At 44.1% G+C, this 21,738-nt stretch overlaps 1 protein-coding gene across 1 annotated transcript; it reads left to right on the plus strand.

Moving 5' to 3' along the window:
* Positions 1-5,831: 5,831 nt before the first annotated feature.
* On the plus strand, positions 5,832-21,591 carry LOC112240507 (alpha-2-macroglobulin-like). Its single transcript, XM_042314723.1, is given in 38 exon segments — positions 5,832-5,987; positions 6,983-7,070; positions 7,230-7,410; positions 7,770-7,926; positions 8,487-8,539; positions 8,875-8,895; positions 9,154-9,319; positions 9,416-9,500; positions 10,220-10,367; positions 10,468-10,588; positions 11,003-11,112; positions 11,209-11,382; positions 12,110-12,343; positions 12,696-12,762; positions 12,836-12,981; positions 13,111-13,260; positions 13,542-13,694; positions 13,815-13,902; positions 14,086-14,236; positions 14,478-14,703; positions 14,772-14,898; positions 14,985-15,106; positions 15,188-15,239; positions 15,317-15,400; positions 15,481-15,564; positions 15,567-15,656; positions 16,126-16,201; positions 16,329-16,485; positions 16,577-16,651; positions 19,163-19,325; positions 19,560-19,750; positions 20,006-20,221; positions 20,364-20,488; positions 20,707-20,797; positions 20,904-20,972; positions 21,101-21,203; positions 21,312-21,365; positions 21,500-21,591. Coding segments are annotated over 36 exon segments (4,383 nt in total). The 5' UTR covers positions 5,832-5,987; positions 6,983-6,984; the 3' UTR covers positions 21,353-21,365; positions 21,500-21,591.
* The last annotated feature ends 147 nt before the right edge of the window (positions 21,592-21,738 follow it).

Raw genomic sequence — 21,738 nt, forward strand, 5'->3', positions numbered from 1 at the left:
GTCACCTTGGTAACCAGTCTTCCAGGGCCTTGCGTGTTTCTTCTGGGTTCTTGGTCCCACCTCTCGTCCATCCCAGCCGGTTGGAGATACACACACACACACACACACGGTGGACGTGTGTATTCACACAGCCACACACACACAATAAAAACAAAAGGTAGAATGAAAGTATCCCATGAGAAGACGCCCACTATGTAATCCAATAGAACTACCACTCTGCACCTGATCAGACCACATCACAACAAGCAGACTAGAATATGGGATTTGTAGTCCTAAATGAGCCATACCTACCTATGCCAGAGACCTGGTGCCAGGGGAGCCATCTTGGGTCCTACTCCAGGTAGTCGTACCAGGCCCTCCACTGTGTTAGGGATGTGATAATGGGATTTATTTGATCATGTGAATGATTAGAATATTCCAACCTGAAACCATATGTTTGCAGGTTAAGGGGTTAAGACTGTTTTTTTAATGAAGATTGTAAAAAAAATCCTAACGGGAAGCGTTATGATCGGATATAGGCCTATAACAGTCATTGATGAATATCAAATGTACATACATGTATTGGTTTGAATTCATCTTGGACACCATTTAAGTTTCCAGATAGTACATGAGGTATCAGTGTGTATTATTTAGTCATTAAGGGTGGATTTATAATGGGATTTATTTGATCATGTCAATGATTAGAATATTCCACCCTGAAACCATATGATTGTATGAAATTGATTAGAATCATGAGATTATTCTAATGGTGTGTGTGGTACCACTAAGTGAGTACTGATGGTGGCCACACAAAATATTGACACTTTGGGCCCACTCACTTTTGTTGTCACTGTTTAGACATTAATGGCTGTGTGTTGAGTTATTTTGAGGGGACAGCAAATGTACACTGTTATACAAGTTGTACACTCACTCCTTTACATTGTAGCAAAGTGTCATTTCTTCAGTGTTGTCACATGAAAAGATATACTCAAATATTTACAAAAATGTGAGGGGTGTACTCACTTTTGTGATATACTGATACATCCGTGTGTGTAGGTTATGTCTATTATAGTATCTTAAAAACAGACTGAGCAAGATTCGGTGCCGACCTTGGCACTTCCCAGGGTCTCCCTATATTGAGGGAGGATGGGGAGTAAGTCACGGATTCCCCTAAACTTTGTCGGCTGGGTAGGAGAACATTGTGTGCTAATGTTAGTGTGAATGTGTGTGAGTGAGAATGTGCAGTAACGACTACCTCATCTCTGTACCCCACACATAGAATTATCTGTAAGGTCCCTCAGTCGAGCAGTGAATTTCAAACACAGATTCATCCACAAAAACTAGGAAGGTTTTCCAATGTCTCACAAAGTAGAGCAGATGAGTTGGTAGATGGGTAATAATAAAAAGCAGATATCAATATCTCTTTCAACATTAAGTTATTAATTACACTTTGGATGGTGTGTCGATACACCCAGTCACTACAAAGATACAGGCGTCCTTCCCAACTCAGTTGCCAGAGAGGAAGGAAACTTCTCAGGGATTTTACCATGAGGCCAATGGTGACTTTAAAACAGTTACAGAGTTTAATGGCTGTGATAGGAGGGGATTCAATTATCTGTCCTGCGTTACCCCGGTGGAAGGATTGTCCGGGATACCTCTGGAGCATGAGCCAGGTGCCCCTTTAAAGCCAGCTCAAAACAAAGTGATGTAGTGTTAGAAATTAGATATGTAGACGGGCGAGTCGGTCAAGGATCGATTCAGACAAGGTGGTAAATTGTATGACAAGCGACAGTTTATTCAGAGTGAAGATATCTAGAACAGCGTAATTACGGCTCCTCCGCTGGTTCGTACGGAACTGCAGGCAAAAGAGACCGTTACAATCAGTACACCACTTATATATAGAACAGAAAGTAGGTTGATTCTGGAAGATCGGATCTTTGGATTGGTTCAGCTGGGGTGTAGTCTGTAGTCTTCCGCCATTGGCTCAGTTGTCTGTCCGTCATCGTAGAATCCTCTTCGGGCACACAATGTTCAGCTACAAAGGAGATTATGTGTGTGCGCTGGTTTTGGCAGTTAGTGTAATGCGGGAGCTATCCTGTAGGGGACCCCACAGGCTTTACTTTAAGTTGTAGCCCTGTATTAGCAATAGGTTGGTCACCTGCATAAGAAATAGCATTTCTCTACACTTCTCACTCACACACATTCACACTAACATTAGCACACAATGTTCTCCTACCCAGCCGACAAAGTTTAGGGGAATCCGTGACTTACTCCCCATCCTCCCTCAATATAGGGAGACCCTGGGAAGTGCCAAGGTCGGCACCGAATCTTGCTCAGTCTGTTTTTAAGATACTATAATAGACATAACCTACACACACGGATGTATGCAGTACATCACAAAAGTGAGTACACCCCTCACATTTTTGTAAATATTTGAGTATATCTTTTCATGTGACAACACTGAAGAAATGACACTTTGCTACAATGTAAAGGAGTGAGTGTACAACTTGTATAACAGTGTACATTTGCTGTCCCCTCAAAATAACTCAACACACAGCCATTAATGTCTAAACAGTGACAACAAAAGTGAGTGGGCCCAAAGTGTCAATATTTTGTGTGGCCACCATCAGTACTCACTTAGTGGTACCACACACACCATTAGAATAATCTCATGATTCTAATCAATTTCATACAATCATATGGTTTCAGGGTGGAATATTCTAATCATTGACATGATCAAATAAATCCCATTATAAATCCACCCTTAATGACAAAATAATACACACTGATACCTCATGTACTATCTGGAAACTTAAATGGTGTCCAAGATGAATTCAAACCAATACATGTATGTACATTCGATATTCATCAATGACTGTTATAGGCCTATATCCGATCATAACGCTTCCCGTTAGGATTTTTATTACAATCTTCATTTTAAAAAACAGTCTTAACCCCTTAACCCTCAAACATATGGTTTCAGGTTGGAATATTCTAATCATTCACATGATCAAATAAATCCCATTATCACATCCCTAACACAGTGGAGGACCTGGTACGACTACCTGGAGTAGGGCCCAAGATGGCTCCCCTGGCACCAGGTCTCTGGCATAGGTAGGTATGGCTCATTTAGGACTACAAATCACATATTCTAGTCTGCATGTTGTGATGTGGTCTGATCAGGTGCAGAGGGGTAGTTCTATTGGATTATATAGTGGGCGTCTTCTCACGGGATACTTTCATTCTACTTTTTGTTTTTATTGTGTGTGTGGCTGTGTGTACACACACACACGTCCACCGTATCTCCAACCGGAGAGACACGCAAGGCCCTGGAAGACTGGTTACCAAGGTGACACCACCACTTCCTCTGACCCATCAGGTCACTCGTTAACCAGTGTAATGACGTTGCCCTCTTTGGGTACAGAGAGCACCATCCCCCTCTCTGCTCCTTCAACCAGGCTGCTGTGGTCAGCGAGGTTGTAAATTCCTAGAGAAGACCCTGCCTCATGGCCACACAGTATAGAGACAGAGGGAAGTTTCATAGAGAACAAAGGAATTTCTTCCACCTCACAGAACTTGAGGTCCGAACAACATTTATGTTCCGGAGAAGGTATAAAAGATCGGTGAAGAATCCAGCTTCGAACTGGTCCGTTTGTTACATTTCGGTGAAGCTCACATTACCATAACGCCGTTTATATAATAGCCTCAGATTGAGGAGGTTTACATCTAATTGTTGTATAAGATGAATGAGTGAGATGATACTGTTTGTAAAATTTGTAATGATTGGACTTAATGAAGGGTTTGAGTTGAACTAACTCAGAGGAGCCCATGAGCCCAGTTAGGGCCTGTCCCAGGATGCCTGACCCTTTTCTGCAATTCCGAATAAAACCCCAATCTTGAGAATTCCTCAATAGACCATGTTTTTCTCCATTACGAGAGGACAAAGGTTGCAGAACATTGCGGAATCTTTTAACCATACGTGGTTAAACTCTTAGACTATCGATACCGACAGAATAAGAACAAGTCTTTGATATTAATTAGTCTGCAGCTAGGAATTTGGTATCATTGAACGCAAAGAACGACAACCGGAAACATCCATTCTACAACATGAATGAATGTCGCTCTGAACTATCCCCTCTAACCACGACCGACAATTCTACAAAAGAAACATTTTCAACAGCTATCAAGACGACACACTGAGCGTAAATATATATAGATTGCAATTGTTCCCTTGCGTTCAATGATACCGAATGAGTGAGCATTCATGTGCAAAGGATTAGTATTTCGATTATTATAATTATCAACTCTCAACTCTGTGGTGACTTCACAGGTGACCCCATATCCGAAAAGTTTACAAAGTTATAATTTCCTAAGAATATTAATTAAAGATGGACTTAGTTTATGATTAAAACTAATACTAATTACGGAGAATCTTTGACTTTTATGTGGTTTGCACTGACCAATCTCCCTTACAGCAGGAAAGAAACATGATTTGGTTTAAATTAATGGCTGTGTGTTGAAAACAGCAAATGTACACTGTTATACAAGCTGTACACTCACTACAGACATTGTAGCGATATACTCAAATATTTACAAAAATGTGAGGGGTGTACTCACTTTTGTGATATACTGTATACATCCGTGTGTGTAGGTTATGTCTATTATAGTATCTTAAAAACAGACTGAGCAAGAGGGTGCCGACCTTGGCACTTCCCAGGGTCTCCCTATCTTGAGGGAGGATGGGGAGTAAGTCACGGATTCCCCTAAACTTTGTCGGCTGGGTAGGAGAACATTGTGTGCTAATGTTAGTGTGAATGTGTGTGAGTGAGAAGCCAGTTATAAAATGTATTGTTTTGTACAACAGACCAGCGCTCTCGTCAATAAACTTTCTGACTATCGTAGCTGGGCCTCCGTCTGATTCATTTCAACCAGTTTCTTACAAATTCTGGGCTTCAGGCTGAGGCATTCATTGAATTGGGTTTATGAACATAGAGAACGTAATTCTCGTGACAGGATGTTCCCTCTAAACTCCCTCTGGAGCATCACTGACGTCTGCTTCAGGTACTTCACCTTGGTCTGGAGGTAGGAAGAAGACAGTAACGACTACCTCATCATCATCATGTGCAGTAACGACTACCTCATCTCTGTACAACACACATGGAATTATCTGTAAGGTCCCTCAGTCGAGCAGTGAATTTCAAACACAGATTCAACCACAAAAACGAGGAAGATTTTCCAATGTCTCACAAAGTAGAGCAGATGAGTTGGTAGATGGGTAAAAATACAAAGCCGATATTGAATATCTCTTTCGACATGAAGTTATTAATTACACTTTGGATGGTGTGTCGATACACCCAGTCACTACAAATATACAGGCGTCCTTCCCAACTCAGTTGCCAGAGAGGAAGGAAACTGCTCAGGGATTTTACCATGAGGCCAATGGTGACTTTAAAACAGTTACAGAGTTTAATGGCTGTGATAGTAGGGGATTCAATTATCTGTCCTGCGTTACCCCGGTGGAAGGAGTGTCCGGGATGCCTCTGGAGCATGAGCCAGGTGCCCCTGTCAAAGCCAGCTCAAAACAAAGTGATGTAGGTCAAATCAAATCAAATGTTATTTGTCACATGCCAAATACAACAAGTGTAGACTTTTCCGTGAAATGCTTACTTACAAGCCCTTAACCAACAGTGCAGTTCAAGAAGAGGAAAATATTGACCAAGTAGACTAAAATAAAAAGTAACACAATAAGAATAACAATAACGAGGCTGTATACAGGGGGCACCGGTACCGAGTCCACAGGCTAGTTGAGGTAATCAACATGCTGCCTTGTTGACAATATGATCGAGCATTTGAAATGGACGTTCAGTCTAATCGAACTCCCTGAATATCCAGCAGGTGCGAGTGCTTAGTAATTAGAAGTGAAAAAAGTCCGGAACTAAGGATATTTATAGGGACATGACCGACGGGGGATGTTTACTTTCGACTGAGTCCACAAACAACCCGCTGCGGTGAGTATGCCTAGTGCACAGGTGCTCTAGCAACTTGTGTTGCAATCATGTACCCAAAACAATAGTTTTTTAAATGTTACTTGCATCTGGTCTTTTACAGGCTATACCAAATGCAATCCAAAAGGGTTTAGCAACACAATACTTTCTCCTCGTGCACGCTAAACACACTTTTGCAATCTGTGTTTGACGCCCAGTTTCTAGCCCGATATATTGTAACTCGGTTTAGAAGAAACACTAACCTACATGCAATTGAGCCTTTTTACCGACCTGTGTCTGCAGCCTTGTCTCATGGACTACACGTAACATAGTAAAAGTAAATCTGCCAGGCGTAAATCTGTATGAAATGTTAATTTTGGTATGTTTACAGAAGACTGACAGCTACTGAAGGCAATAACCAAAAGGGTGGAGGGGTGGGTGTAGTAAAACTGCCGTATAACTATTTGGGTAATAAGCAACTTCATCTACTTTGGAACTACTTAACTAAAAGGGTTAAGGTTAGCCAACATGCTAACCACCTTTACTCCTAATGTTTAGCCTAGATAATGTTAGCTACCTAGTTCATGTTGGCCACAACAAATTGGAATTTGTAAGATGTCTGTTTTTAACATCATATGAAATGGATGACAGACATCTACAAATGTTATATCACATCTCCTCATACTTGAGTGTTTCAGTTTTGCGTACAAAATGGTCTGAGACCCGGTTGGTGCCTGTTTGGGGATATCTCAGTGGGTAGATGCTTCTGATATGGAGTGCATGGTTTGCAGTGCCCAGGAAAGAATTTTAAATTCAATTGTTTGGTCTCTCACCCCCTTCTCTGTAGAATTGTATTTTATTAGCCAACCCTTAACCTATATCTCCTAACCTGCTGTGGAAGCTCTAACCTTATAGGTGAAGTCAATTGACAATCTGGATCCCATCTAGACACAACCTGTATACTGTGCAGTAGGAATACTGGGTCATAACAGACTTGGTGGTTTATTTTTCTCCTTTAGTCATGGTTCTTCCCGGGCTTCAGGTTTGGAGATGGATCCTCTTTGCCTGCATTCACTGGCTTTGTGTCTGTCAAGAGACTCCAAGACCGTAAGTCCATCTGCAGTTAGTGAATTTAGTGATCAGACTTGTCAGAGCAATTTTTCATCTCCCCTTTCTGCAGATCTTTATCCCCTCTTGTGTATATTTCAACCGGCTTTGGGTTTAGAGATGTACTGATGTTCCTGTTGCCGGGTGTGTTCTCTGTAGGATTTACATGGTAGCCGTTCCTGCAGTGATCCAGGCAGGCTCAGAGGCCAAGCTTTGTGCCAGCCTTCTGCAGCCCAACGAGACCCTGGTCATGACCGTATCTCTGATGGCCGACGGGCAGAACAAGAGACTTCTCCACCAGAGTTCTGACCAAGAGTTTCACCGCTGTTTCCAGTTTCAGGTCAGCCCAGCACTGGTGGACTTCCAGAACCATTCCATTAAGAGTGGACTGTACTGCTCAGCTTTGATGCATCGCTTAGGTTCTTTGTGCAATGCCAGCTTATTTTATGGGAAATGTCAGTGGTGGCCTACCAGAACTTTTCTGTGATTCGGGCTCCAATTTGTACCAGGTTTTGATTGAATGCTAGTATATACTATTGAGACCATTTATATATGTAACTTACAGCAGGCTGAATGCATAATGGGATCCCTGCAGTAGTTAAACGCTCTTACCAACTGGGCCACACGGCAGCACATTTGAATGTCCTATGTTATCGGTCCGTTTGTTCACCGGTGTTGCCCTGTTTCCGTCCCTGACAGGCCCCTCGTGTGAAGAGCGACAAAGTGCAGAACTTTAAGGTGGAGGTTCGAGGAGAAACATTCCTATCAACAGAGGAGAGAAGGGTCATGATCAAACCCTACAGCCCCATGACGTTCATCCAAACGGACAAACCAATCTACAACCCAGGACAAACGGGTAATGTTAGAGCCGGTACACCTTTAGTCTGGTTACTAAGAAACGGGCCAATTAGGTGTTGGCATGTTCTGTAATGGTTTACTCCGGGGCGTTGATCTTTTTGGGCCCCTGACCCCATTTTGACATCAACAGTTATCCACGACCCCACCGTGCTCCCTTTGTTTATTTGAGGCTTTAACAGTATTACAATGAAGTACTGTCAGACTGAAGTCTGAAGGAAGTATTGTTTGAAATGCACCAGGCAATAATTGTGTAGAAAAGAACACCATCATTGCTGGCAATGCTCTTGCCCAGTCTGGTCCCGTCCACTCTGTTCTAACGTCATGCGTGGCTTATGAGGATTGTAGAGGGAAACGGTAGACATCTGAAGAGCCTCGTTGTTCAGGAATGTGGTGCAGATGCAGTAAATCCCCCTGGGTTCACTCAGGATATGTACACTGGAATCAGGCTGGAAATCCTCAACCAGTATTTCTGGGAATCCTTGGAATTGAGAAAGTTGCCTGAAATTCTGCTTCTAATATTCTCATTGTGTTTGTCGTCTTGTCGTTGGCTTTTTACAGTGCTTTTTAGAGTCGTCACCTTGGATAGCAATTTTAGCCCCGTCAATCAGCTGGTGAGTTAAATATACGATTGACAATAGTATTTTAGTTCAGTCTCTACTACTTCAATCCAAGATGCAGAAGTGTCACAATTCTGTGATGGACATAGCAGTCTGGTATTATGTACAGCAATCAACCAGCCAGGACATGAGGCTTCCATTCGTATAGGTCAGATTGGAATGTATGGGATCATCTTTTCCTGAGATTGAATTACAAATGCTACATGTGATGTTTACATTAAGTGACCAAGCCAATCACCTGTCTAGTAGCTGTAGACAGCTATGCTCTGTTTTGGCATTGGAGTTCTTAATGAAACATGACGCCCATCTCTTGTCTTTGCCCTTCACAGTACAACATTGTGGAACTTGAGGTAAGATCCTTGTTGGTGGAACTTTATGTTGACTGTCCGTGTAAAGACTGCAGCATTATGACTCCCCCCTGCTAGCTAGGTCCTCATATCCACCTACTGTAGAAGTTGGCAAATTCTTCCAATCAGCGTTGTGTGTAATCTGGGCCCTCTTCAGTAGATGAATGTTGCAGATAGAACTGACTCCTTGTCCTGTATACTGTTGTGAACTTTCCACAACGTTGTGTCCTGCTGAACATGCCCCTTCCTATGAACCAACAGGATGTTAATCACAACCGGATTGGACAGTGGGTCAACACTACATCCAGTGGCAACATTCTGCAGCTTTCTCACCCCCTGAACTCTGAAGCACCTGTAGGATCCTTTACCATTGTAGTGTGGATTGGTGAAGAGAAAATCTACCACAACTTCAAGGTAGAACAGTATGGTAGGTTGAGTTTCTCTTTCATGCTCGGTAATGTTGCATCAATGCATCACAATCCTGGAACGTTCTGGAGTTGACTGCTGTTCTTTTTATCTGTAGTTTTGCCCAAGTTTGAGATCAAAATGAACCTCACTGACAAGATCAGCGTTGTTCAAGAAGAGTGTGAAGTGAAAGTGTGTGCAGAGTGAGTAAACACTATTGGTGATTTGCAATGTACTGTAGTTACAAGGTGACGTGTAACTGCACTACATGTCATTAATTATCTCCTTACGTGAAGGCAGACCTGGGTTGAACTACTATTGGAAGTATTACATTTACTTTCACATTTCAAATGAAGGATTTGAAAATACAAGTAAATAACATTGTATTGGTCACAACACGTGTTTGGTACATGTTGCGAGTGCAGCGATATAGATGATGAATACAGTATAAACATATGAGTAATGCAAGGTATGTCAGCATTATTAGTGACTAGTATTCCAATGATGTCAAGTCTGTAGGCAGCAGCCTCTGCTCGTACTGTAGCTTTGTTTGATAATACACTTATTAAATATAAAAGTCCTTAAATATGCATGTGGTCTGCATTAATGACCCATGCTAATTGAAGACCTATAGTGCTACTGCTCAAGTCTTAAACTGCTGCTAGGATCCCTGAGATTTGTTAGTGGCATTTACATGAACAGCTGGTTCTTCGGTCATAAAGCATCTCAGATTAGGATGGCTGTTCTAGGATCAGGTCCCAGCCTGACATGTGACCTTGTTCCCGTTCTGAGGCTCTATGACTACAGGTCCAGATTCATTGACTGTGTTAAACGCCTGACTTCAAGCCTTTAGGTCTTATGTTTTTAATATGGTAACTGGATGTAGGAAGTTGACACTTGTCTTATTGTGAATTGAAATCAGATACACGTATGGGCAGCCTGTACCTGGTAAAGCAGGGGTGAAGTTGTGCCGACCTTTGGACAATGCCGTGATACCGATAACAATTGATGCGCGAAATCCACAAGGAGTTCCTGATTACACACCTCCATGCCACAAAGAGTCAATTGAGGTTTGTATGCTTTCCTAAAACTAGTAGTGCTGTTTTTACCAACATATTACATTTTGAATGGGATTTAAATCTTCTGTGTGGTTCTGCTTGTTTTTCCTAGATGGACCATACTGGCTGTGCTTCTTATGTCTTCAACATGGCACTTTTCACAAAGAATGCAGGAGAGAAATTGCTGCGAGACGTGTTTAGTTTCCATGCAGAAGTACAGGAGGAGGGGACGGGCAAGTCCTAATCACAATCATTATGAGATGCATCATATTTACTCAATACAAAGCCTTCATTTCACTTCAGCTGATGGCGACGTAACTATTGCCTGTTTCATTAGATCAGTTTCCCTAACTGTCCTGGGGTTCCCCCTGGGTTCATGTTTTGGTTTTTGCCCGAGCGCTACACAGCTGACTGTAGTTTTGATTTGAATCGGCTGTAGTGCCATAGTGCCAGGGCAAGAAACTACAAGGTGCACCCAGGGGGGGTCCCAGAACTGAGTTTGGGTTACTCTGCGTTGGCTCAAGGTTGGTAAGAAAGAGCTTTTTGACCGTTGGTGCTGCAGCAGGGTTTTATATAATTCTGTGGAAGCTGCACTGCAATTCAGTTTCTGCATTGTGAAATATACCGTATTTGTTTTCATTTGACAGGTATTACACTGTCAGAGGAAAAAAATGTAGAGCTCTCCTATGTGATTGGAGAATTCACATTTGTTGACACGCCCCAAATCTATGAGCATGGATCAATTATCGAAGGCAAGGTAAGTCCAAATGGTGTTCCTGTTGGTTTGTCCTGCTTCCTGAACTACCAGTATGTGGTGTCACTTCATTCATACAACGCCCCCCTTTTTCTTCAGATAAATGCTGTTCGATATAACAACACACCCATCTCTGACATGTTAGTCTACCTGTTTGAGGAGAAAGGCTGGTCCTCATATCTACGACTACAGAACCTAACCACGGACAGTCGTGGTATTGCCAGGTTCTCCATCAACACAACCAGTCTGCCCAAAGAGAATATTAACCTCGTAGTAAGTATGATTCCTTCTAGGTTTGAGAGACTTTATACTCGATGCCAGTGTCTGGGACTAAACAATCTACATTTTAAATAGAACTATAACTAATTAAACTTATACTCTTTATTATATCTGATGAATAATGTTAATTCATTTTTAAGCAAGCAAAAAGGGTCGTTAAGCTATGGTTGAACCGACTCAACTTAGCTCTGGGATGTTTAGATAAGGTAGAGTTCCAGATAATGGAAAAGTCTTCTTCTAAATAGTGATGGATGAAGGTGCAGATTCCACAAGTTAATCTGGATAAGTGTGTCTGGAGTGAGCGAGCTAGTGGGTTGGAATCAACTTTTGAACCTGTTCTGTTCTGGTCATAGGAGGAAAGACATTTTATAACCTATGGCGTCATATTTAGTATATAAACTGTTTGTGGTTTCATGGCAGCGAGCTCTGAGAATAAATACTATCTAATTTTGATAAGACTGGTCCCTGTCTATTTTATACAAATAAGAATCTTAGGAATTATGACATTCCTGTGACGGGGGAACCAAAACGTGCACCGCTTGGGGTCCCCAGGACTGTTGGGGAAACGATGCCCAGAGGTCATGACCTTAACAGGCTAGGTGGAAGTAAGGTGGATCTGTTACCATATTGCTTCCTGTCATCCTCTCAGATCCCCACTGTATATAGGACGGGCTCAAGGGGTTGATTTAGCATTGGGCCTTTAGTTACTGTTCCTTTCCAGGTGAGCGACACCCCACAAGTGGAGTACCCAGGATACAGGGTCCCCTATTTCAACAGAGGGCAACACCTACTCTCGCTGATCCAGCCCGCTGCCCCTGACATTAAACCGTCCAGCTCCCTGGCTATTCAGAAGGTGGAGAAACCACTGGCGTGTGGGCAGGCGGTGTCGATCACCATCCGCTATGCCATCGTAGGGGAGACTGTCCCAAAGGGCTCTGTGGCTGTCCTCTACCTGGTGAGTAGAACCAGGAACAACCTGCAAACCCATGGTGCCTCTCAAACAGCACCATATTTCCTATTTGCACTCCTTTTGACCAGGATCATTTCAGGCCCGAGACATACTTTCAAAGGAAGGATGTTCCTAAACTACACCAATACTCCTAATCAACCACTGTAACCCAACCTAGCTCATGTTACAAATTGGAATCCGTAATCTATAAAATGGATGATGGGCATCCACAAATGAATAGGTGCAACGTATCATACTAATTGGAGTCCTGGATTTGTTAACCGTGTTACGTCTACCCCGTGAGTCCAGGTTGCAACGTCTCCACTCTGTTGCTGAGAACTATTTCCTTTCCCTCCAGGCCTTGTCCAGAGGGGTCATAGTTCAGCATGGACACATCAATGTTACTGTGCAGCAGGACAGTCCTGGTGAGTGAATTTCATGAAGTGATTCTGAACGTTCTGGAAGGTGCTTAATGAGTGACCTGCTCTTGCGTTGCAGTAGCTGAGGGTGACGTCACCTTGACGTTGGCAGTGGTCCCAGAGATGGCGCCGGTGGTTCAGCTCCTGGTGTACAGTATGCTACCCAGTGAGACTGTCATCGCCCACAGCATGAACTTCCCCACTGAGAAATGCTTCAGGAACAAGGTGTGTGGAGGAGTCTGGCATATCCCCAGTGACTGTACATCACAAACATTGTTGTCATTTTATGAAAGGTGTCCAGTATTTCCATGCAGACTGTATCATACCTGGAGTAATGGTATCTGTGTCTGCTAGGTGTTGGTGGAGTTCTCTCCCTCCAACGCTGTCCCAGGGGAGGAGAACACCCTGCGTCTCTCGGCCCGGCCCGGTTCCCTCTGTGGCCTCAGTGCTGTTGACCAGAGTGTTGGTATCATGGAGCCAGGGAAGAGGCTGGATGCTGACAAGGTAACACGGCTCACTGAAGTGAACAACAGTGGTACCACCATACCTGCTGGGAATACAACCAGTGACTACAGCAGACATGGAGTGGATCTGTTCACTGTTATCAAATGTGATGGGACTCATTCTCTGGCTTGAGGCCCACTTTCTATTGCCTCTCAGTAACTGGAAAGCACCTCCTTGTTGAACGTTTAGCAATGGACAACAAATTGGCGTGTTTCCCCAAGTAGTCGTTTCAGTCTGTTCTGTTTGGTCCCCAATGAACAAGGCCTGTTGTCCCTTTCCAGATATTTGATTTGTTACCGGTCAAGGAGACGACCTATATTCCCTACGAGCTTGAAGATCCAGTAGCATGTTTACGCGTTAGACCAAGGAGATCCATAATACCACACCCATATGGACCGTCTGAGCAGACAAATGATCCTTATGCAGTTTTTCAGGTAAATATTTCTGCCCTGTTTTCTCAACTTGAAGAATCAGTCACCGTACTGTTACAATGTGTTCAACTTAATAGAATGACAAACGGACTTTTATTACTGAATTGGTTCTGCTATTTCTAGACACTGGGATTGAAGCTAGCGACTAACCTGGATATAAGAGTACCTTCCTGCCTCAGTTACCAGGGGAACCAGTACTATCGCTCCTATGGTGAGATGTCCTTACCAACCCTTATTCTCATTGCCTAGTCTAATGAATCTTGGGTTATGGATGACCTTTGCTAGAATAACAAAGCCTGGTTAAACTGGTCTAAACACTGCATGCACTCACTGAGCCCAGCAGCATTCAGTCTATTTTTAACTTGACACTAATGGCCATGTTTTGTGTTGGTAGTAGCTTACAGCCTAATGGCTAGGCCTGGATCAGCGGGTCCTAGACTTGAAATGGCTGTGGCTGGTGGACTTGCCGCTCCACCTCCGCCACCCATACAGACGGTCCGTACATTTTTCCCTGAGACATGGATTTGGGACCTTGTGGAAGTTGGGTAAGTGCTCTGCAGAGTGAGGCCGACCTCTGGTGAAAGCCCTCTTAGCTCTTGCCTCGTATCCAAACAGTATTGGTGTAGATTAGTAACCTGAACCTCTGTAGGCCAGCTTTCTCTTAGGAAAGACCCTTTGACCTCAATGGGTGTCCCTGGTTAGATAAAGCTTAAATGCATTCGTAACAACAAACTGTGTTGAAATGAGTGGTGGCTTTCTGTTTGAACTCTGACCTCTGTATTCCAGGGAGTCTGGATCTTTAGATGTCCCCCTGACAGTACCAGACACCATCACCACCTGGGAGACTGAGGTCTTCTGCCTGGCCCCCAGTGGCTTCGGTCTGGCTCCTCTGGTGGAGCTCACGGTCTTCCAGCCCTTCTTCCTGGAGCTCACCCTGCCCTACTCAGTCATCCGGGGAGAGCGCTTTGAGCTGAAGGCCACTGTGTTTAACTACCTCTCCAAGTGCATTATGGTACGACGCTGCACCAGGATGGTTTCTTGAGTTGTATTGTTATCTTACGCCGTGTTCCTCTTTGGCAGGTTTCTGTGACTCCAGCTCTTTCCTCGGACTACACTCTCACACCCTTGCGTGATGTCCAGGACTCCTCGTGCTTGTGTGCCAATGGACGAAAGACCTTCAGTTGGACAATGGCCCCCTCTGTCCTGGGTTAGTCTTCATCTGTTCAAACGGCAGAATGGATGTGAACCGTCACCGTATTGGATGTTGTGTAACCTGCGCTGTACTGTGTGTAGGGGTTTTGAACGTGTCTGTTAGTGCGGAGGCTGTCCGGTCCCAGACTGCGTGTGACAATGGGGTTGTGAACGTACCGGAGAGAGGACGCGTTGACACAGTCACACGGAGCCTGCTGGTGAAGGTATGTAGTCTACTGCTGTGGGAGAACTAACGTTAGGTAGCACAGATACTGCCTCTGAAATGAATCCCTCTCCTCCTCCAGGCTGAGGGAACAGAGAAGAGCCACACCTACAACTGGTTGCTGTGTCCTACTGGTCAGTAATGAATCAACGTTGAATGTTCACGGTGGTTGACGTGATCATCTTCATTCAGCTCCTCTTTGTGTCCACAGGAGAAGCTCTGACGGAGGAGGTGGAAGTGCAACTTCCCCAGAATGTGGTGGATGGCTCTGCTAGGATTTCCCTCTCAGTTCTGGGTAAAATAAACCATTGTGTAGTGGTGGGAAGACGACGATGCTGCTGTTTGCTGTAACAGAAGTCCCTTGTTTCTCTGTAGGGGACATCCTGGGTCGGGCCCTCAACAACCTGGATGGACTGTTGCAGATGCCGTATGGGTGTGGGGAGCAGAATATGGCCCTGCTCTCCCCAATATCTACATCCTGGAGTACCTGAGGAACACAGAGCAGCTCACGCCAGCCATCCTAGAAAAGGCCACCAAGTTCCTCACTAGTGGTAGGAGAGTCCCTTAAAATCTGTCTATTAGATGCCAAATCCACAAACCGGGCTGGATTTGTCCAATTAGAGGATTTTGTTTTCTCCACGGTGTACCCTGCTGTCATGGTAACGGCGGAGCTGCATAACAGATGATATCAATGTCTTAACCATGTGTTGGGTCAGTGATGTTTTCTACTGAAGTCATTTGATGGTAGAATATTGACACTGTCTCATAGCACCCTATTCCTTACATAGGGCAGGACTCTCCAACCTTGTTACTGTCCTGTATGTAGGTTTTCACTCCAACCCTAATCTCGCTCCCCTTCTAATAATTAGCTGGTTGAATGGGGTTAATTACAACTTGGTTCGAGGGTAGCTCTCCGTGAACAGGGTTGGAGAGCCCTGCTATATAGGGAGCCGTTTGGGGCACAACTCTGGGAATAGAACAAGCGCTTGGTCACCGTTGATGATAAAAACCCACCGGCAGGTTACCAAAGGCAGCTGAACTACAAGAATGCCGATGGTGCGTACAGCACGTTTGGACAAGGCTTGGGGAACACCTGGTGAGTACTTGGCTTGTGTTTCAATGACGTATTGACCACTCAAATGGCATCTCTGGCATGGAGACGATGGATAGGACAGCTGACGTGTGATGTCAGGGCTTTTAAATGAATCCACTTCTCTCTTCAGGCTGACTGCTTTTGTCTTGAGATCCTTCGGCAAAGCCCAGTCTTTCATCTATGTTGACCCGGCAACGATGGAGCAATCCAAGACTTGGTTGGAACGTCAACAAGGCCAACATGGCTGTTTCAGAACTTTAGGGAAGCTCTTGAACAACCGAATGAAGGTATTTATATTGCTAATAAACTGGTTGTCTGTTTCGTCAGACCGGCCGTAGTTTGATTTCAACAGGCTAGTGTCTTGACATCGTTTTCTAGGGTGGAGTGACGGATGAAGTCACACTGACGGCTTACATCACTGCTTCAATGCTGGAGCTCAACATGTCCGTGACGGTAAGTAGCTTCACTCCGTGGAACCATTTCTCACACCGGCATTACAGGAATCTCATTCAGCCTCCTGTATGAAATCTGTCTTGCATCAACTGTCATTTACAGCTTCTACGACGTAGTGAAGTAATTTCTCTGCTAGTAGCCTATGAAATAACAAAGAATGGGCTTAGATATGTAAGGGAACACCCCCCCTGAAATGGACAAAAATGAATGGCAAGTCATTGGCACTGGACAAACCATATACACGGTGTCCAATACCACTCAATTCGGCGTCGTTTCGTTCAAAGTTGATTGCAAATGCCATATGGCAAATGCCAGGTGTAACACTTTGAAAATCCAACAGGTGGTTTTTCATATTGCAAATGCAACACAAGGCAACATCAAAGCAAAATTTAGAAAAAGTGAAAAAATGCAGAAACCTAGTAACCCCTTAAAGTGCTTTCTGGACCGTTTTTCAAAATTCTTTTGATTTGTGTCAATTACACATGTATAAGAACTTGAACATTTTTATTTTTTACTTGTGCATAAGGCATATGTTTTGTCCATTTTGCAATGTGATTTCATAGGAAGTCAAAAGTAACTTTCTTAGGTGCCACATGCCATAAGAAATTTGGCATGCTCAAAAATCCTGCAGAAATGCAAAATTGACTGGCCGGGCAGTGATAGTGGTTCTTCTCCATCGCTCGTTGTGTTGATTTCATTATATGCATTTGCAATATGGTTCAGTGGGCATTTACCATCACGAATTTGTCATGCTATAAAAATCCTGCAGGAATGCGAAATTGATGGCTGGGCAGTGATTCTGGTACCTCACTGTTTAAACATACTGCAAATGGACAATAGTCACTGTCCATCAGTCAATTGGATATCATTCTGACACCAAACCCACTTTTTCCAACTCGTTTAGTAGCCAACTATCACATACTACAGAGCTGGCCCAAAATTCACAACGCCTTCTATTCAAACCATAATAAAAACGTAGTTACGTTCCAGCTGCGGCTCCAGTTCTGATATGTGTAGGCCTAGCTGAGGCAACCCCGAATCCCAAGTTTGGGCTCGATAGGTCATTTGGTGCCCGAGCAAGACCCTAATTGGTGCTGAAAATTGCTACGGGGTCCTTGAATGAGCATCGGACAGGAACATTGGGGTCCGTCTCTATGGGCCGAGCCGGTTTCAATGCAACGGGTCTTTTCTAAATGTCGTCATTTTCGTAATGAAGTCATTGCAAATGTACGAGCTTGTTTCTCGGTCCGTGAACCTTCTAGAGTGCGTGGCGAGTTACGTGGCTATCGACCTGAGGTCTAGAACAGGTTTTTAAAGTTTCGGAACTCTAGGTCTGACGGTTCTTTTAAAAGTTCCAACAAGGTTAACTAATACAGGCACTGTATGGGAAAAATGACTGATTTACAGTTCATGGGGGTTGCCTAATCACACATGAAGTTTTGAAAAGATCTGACCATTTTAACCCTTGGAAACAGCCAATATGACACCATTTAAGGCATTTCCGGTTGGCACAGGAAGCTATAAATAAACTCATATCCTGATTGGGGTATGCCTTTACAGTATCCTAAGTCTTTACGTTAAGGACTGAGTAATTTACGGAGGGTTTAGTGAGTGTTATTTCAGAATCACAAATCTCGCAGAGCTCCGCAGCACACTTTAAAAAGATTCGTATGAACACCCTGCAACTGGATCTGTAACTGTTTAAAAAAAAAGAATAAAACATCACCAATTTGACATTGTATGATATCTCTTAAATGACGATAGACAAATGGCTGGTTCTTGTTTTTTATTGACACCAGAGGCTCCTTGACTTTGACGTGAAGCGGAAAAATGATTGCTCTAATTTCATTTTGGACCTTTTTTCCTAGAAATGGCCATAACTCAAAAACCGTTGAGGCCTAGACGCCATCTTGTTCGGGGCCAACTGCCCATTATGGGTTTAGGAGAAGGCCACGTCGTGATTCGTGATGTTTTGTACATTTGCAATATGATTGCTTATTCCCTCTTGTGGGATTTACCGGGACAGTGGAAAAATGCAAATTGGATTATTTTATGAAACGGAAACCGAATGTTTGACTTCCCGGTAGATCCGGCCCTGCCGCACGGCCCGACGCCGTCCGTGAATTTTACAGACGTTTTCGGACGTCTAGTAAGGGACCGTATATTTGCAATATGGACTTTCTCACTAACCATATGGCAAATGTTCCCTCAAGGTATGTTACTACTGATATTAGGCTCTGTATGCTACTGTAAAGTGAGAAAGGAAATGTGCTGTAGTCTGGTCCCAGATCTGTTGGTGTTTATTTTTAGAGTGCCATGCCTCTTTAGCAGGGGACCTCTGCATATACACAAATTATACCCTTTACAAATGCACAAGGGAAAAACAATCCCGTTCCTCAGCAAAAAGTGTTCCCTAATCAACAATTTGAACTGCCTGAGGCCCCAGAACAGCAAGTTGAATGGAACCCAGTCCAAACTGATCTGGGACCAGGCTGTCATTCTGTGCTCTAGGATCCTGTTGTGGACCACAGCTTGTCTTGCCTGAAGAACTCCACCAGTGATTTGTCCAACACCTACGCTACTGCTCTGCTGGCCTACACCTTCACCCTGGCAGGTGACATGGAGACACGGGCCCGGCTTCTGCAGCACCTCGACACCATCTCATTTCAAGAGGGTGAGCGATATCCTGGTAGCGCGCTGTCTTGCCTTGATTGAGCATGCCTGGATAATGGAGTACTCCTAAAAGTGCAAACCATCTGGCACTCCAGATGGGCCCAATAAAATGAATAATACCCTAAAATTGTTTTGGAAATGAATTGGAGGTCAGGACTTTGTATTGTGTAGTCTGTATTAGGATGAATAAGCTAGTCCTTATTCTGGTTGTGTGTGTGTGCTCCTCAACCCTCAGGGGGTCTCCTGCACTGGTCCCAGTCCTCCTCGGAGACCTCACCCTCCCTGGAGGTGGAGATCAGCTCGTACGTTCTGCTGGCGTCCCTCAGTGCCTCTTCTCGGTCTACCTCTGACCTGGGCTACGCCTCCCGCATCGTCAGGTGGCTGGTGAGGCAACAGAACGCCTACGGAGGCTTCTCTTCCACCCAGGTATACTTCCTAAACACCAGTGGTCTGAAATGGGGCACTAGTACAAACATTGACTCGTATCAGACCACAGGGCATGTGTTCTCCATGTCCAACCTGGTGAGGCTCACTTCCACTGATAGAGCCTAGAAACCATCATCCTAATGGATGGAATTGGGATTTAGTCACTTTAGCAACTGTTCAATGTGAGAAATAATCAACCCTTTAAAATGGTCTCTTTTCATTTTGAACTGATTGTCCTGTGGTGTGCATGTCTAGGACACGGTGGTGGCCCTCCAGGCCCTGGCTCTCTACTCCACCAGGGTGTTCAGTAGAGGAGGAGCCAGCACAGTGACGCTAAGGTCTCCCAGTGGGGACCGGTGCCTCTTCCATGTGAACCAAAACAACAAGCTTCTGTACCAGGAGAGGGCGCTGCAGGACACAGAAGGGAAGTACAGCGTTGAAGTGCAGGGCAGTGCTTGTGCCTCAGTGCAGGTCAGTGAATACACATCTCTCCTCCAGTCCTGTGGCGCAAGATGCACTTTAATACACATTACAGGGGAGCTGTTTGTTCTGGCTCATAAAATGTTTGTATTCGGACAGGATGGTTTCCCTGACTTCCTCTTCTCTATCCCAGGTGGTGCTCCGCTACAACGTCCCTACTCCTACCAGAAGCACAACGCTCAGTATCCAGGTGACTCCAGAGGTGGACTGCAACAGGAAGTCTTTGAGACCCAGGGTCACGCTGAAGCTCCAGTCTCGGTCAGAATGAAGGACATATTTGTATTAATTATTTTATCTTGGAGCGTGACCTGCAGAATGGGTTTGACCCAAATGAATTAGTGTTATACCTGTGTATCGGTTATTGACCTTCTAGTTGGTACCTCGGCTTGGATCAGTCAGAATGCTTATCTGGTCTTTATGGCTAAAATAATCCAAGCATTTGATTATTCAAATCAGTTGTCAATCATCTTTCTCAGATATCATGGAAAGGAGCTCACCACCAATATGATTATAGTGGATTTGAAAATGCTCTCTGGGTTTTCTCCAGATCCAGACTCTTTGGGGAGGGTGAGTTGTTGGGACCTTTATCCATGGAGGTCTTGCCTCGTCTGTGTCCCTTTGTTTAAGGATGACGGTTCTTTGTTCATGCAATATCAATGACTTGTCTTCACAGCTGAGGGGTTCAAGTCAAGTGGATCGTGTTGATATCAAAGATGACCATGTGTTAATGTACTTGACAGAGGTGAGGTGAAAACCATCTCAGTTTGAAACCATTCACATGGAACTTGATTTAAAAATAATATATTTTGATGTACAGTAACTTCTGCTTTGATCATTTAATGACCCGTATGTTTGTTTTTCTCCCAACAGCTGACATCACTTCCTTTCCGCATCACCCTGGACATCATACAGGAGCTCCCAGTACAGAATCTAAAGCCAGCAGTGGTCAAGATCTATGACTACTACCAGCCAAGTAAGTTACTCTACTAACCCTCCCCAAAACATTATTTCCCCCCTCTTCTGAGGAACATTTGGTCAACTTGTTTTCATTTACTGAGACGAAGCTGTCTTACGGTTACAGGTGACCAGGCTGAGACAGAATACATCTTCCCTTGCAAGTAGGGGTTCCAAGCTGGTGAGCTACTTGAAATCTGTAGTTATTGGTGATGAATTGTGTACTATACATGATTTTAGGGAGCCAGTCTTCCTTTAATCTAAATGCTGGTCAGTTTGCTAAAGGATTCATTAAATGTCTTTGCTCCTCGACAGATGGAAGAAGATGTCACACCTGCAACCCTTGAGACGTCTTTCAAGTGCTGAAGTAAAACTCGATCTGGAAATAAAGTGTTTCATTAGAACCCCTTTCTGGAGCCTTTTGTCTTTGAGTAGTAAGGTGAATATTGAGGCAGTGGTGTTCATCCTGGGGTACACTTTAAGGAATGTGATTGGGTCCAGTAAACAGAGCAGCTCTCTGGAGGTGTAGTTTCCATCTGTGCTGTTAATCAGGG

Source organism: Oncorhynchus tshawytscha, unplaced genomic scaffold (genome assembly GCF_018296145.1).
Source record: "Oncorhynchus tshawytscha isolate Ot180627B unplaced genomic scaffold, Otsh_v2.0 Un_contig_1139_pilon_pilon, whole genome shotgun sequence".
Taxonomy (NCBI): Eukaryota; Metazoa; Chordata; class Actinopteri; order Salmoniformes; family Salmonidae; genus Oncorhynchus; species Oncorhynchus tshawytscha.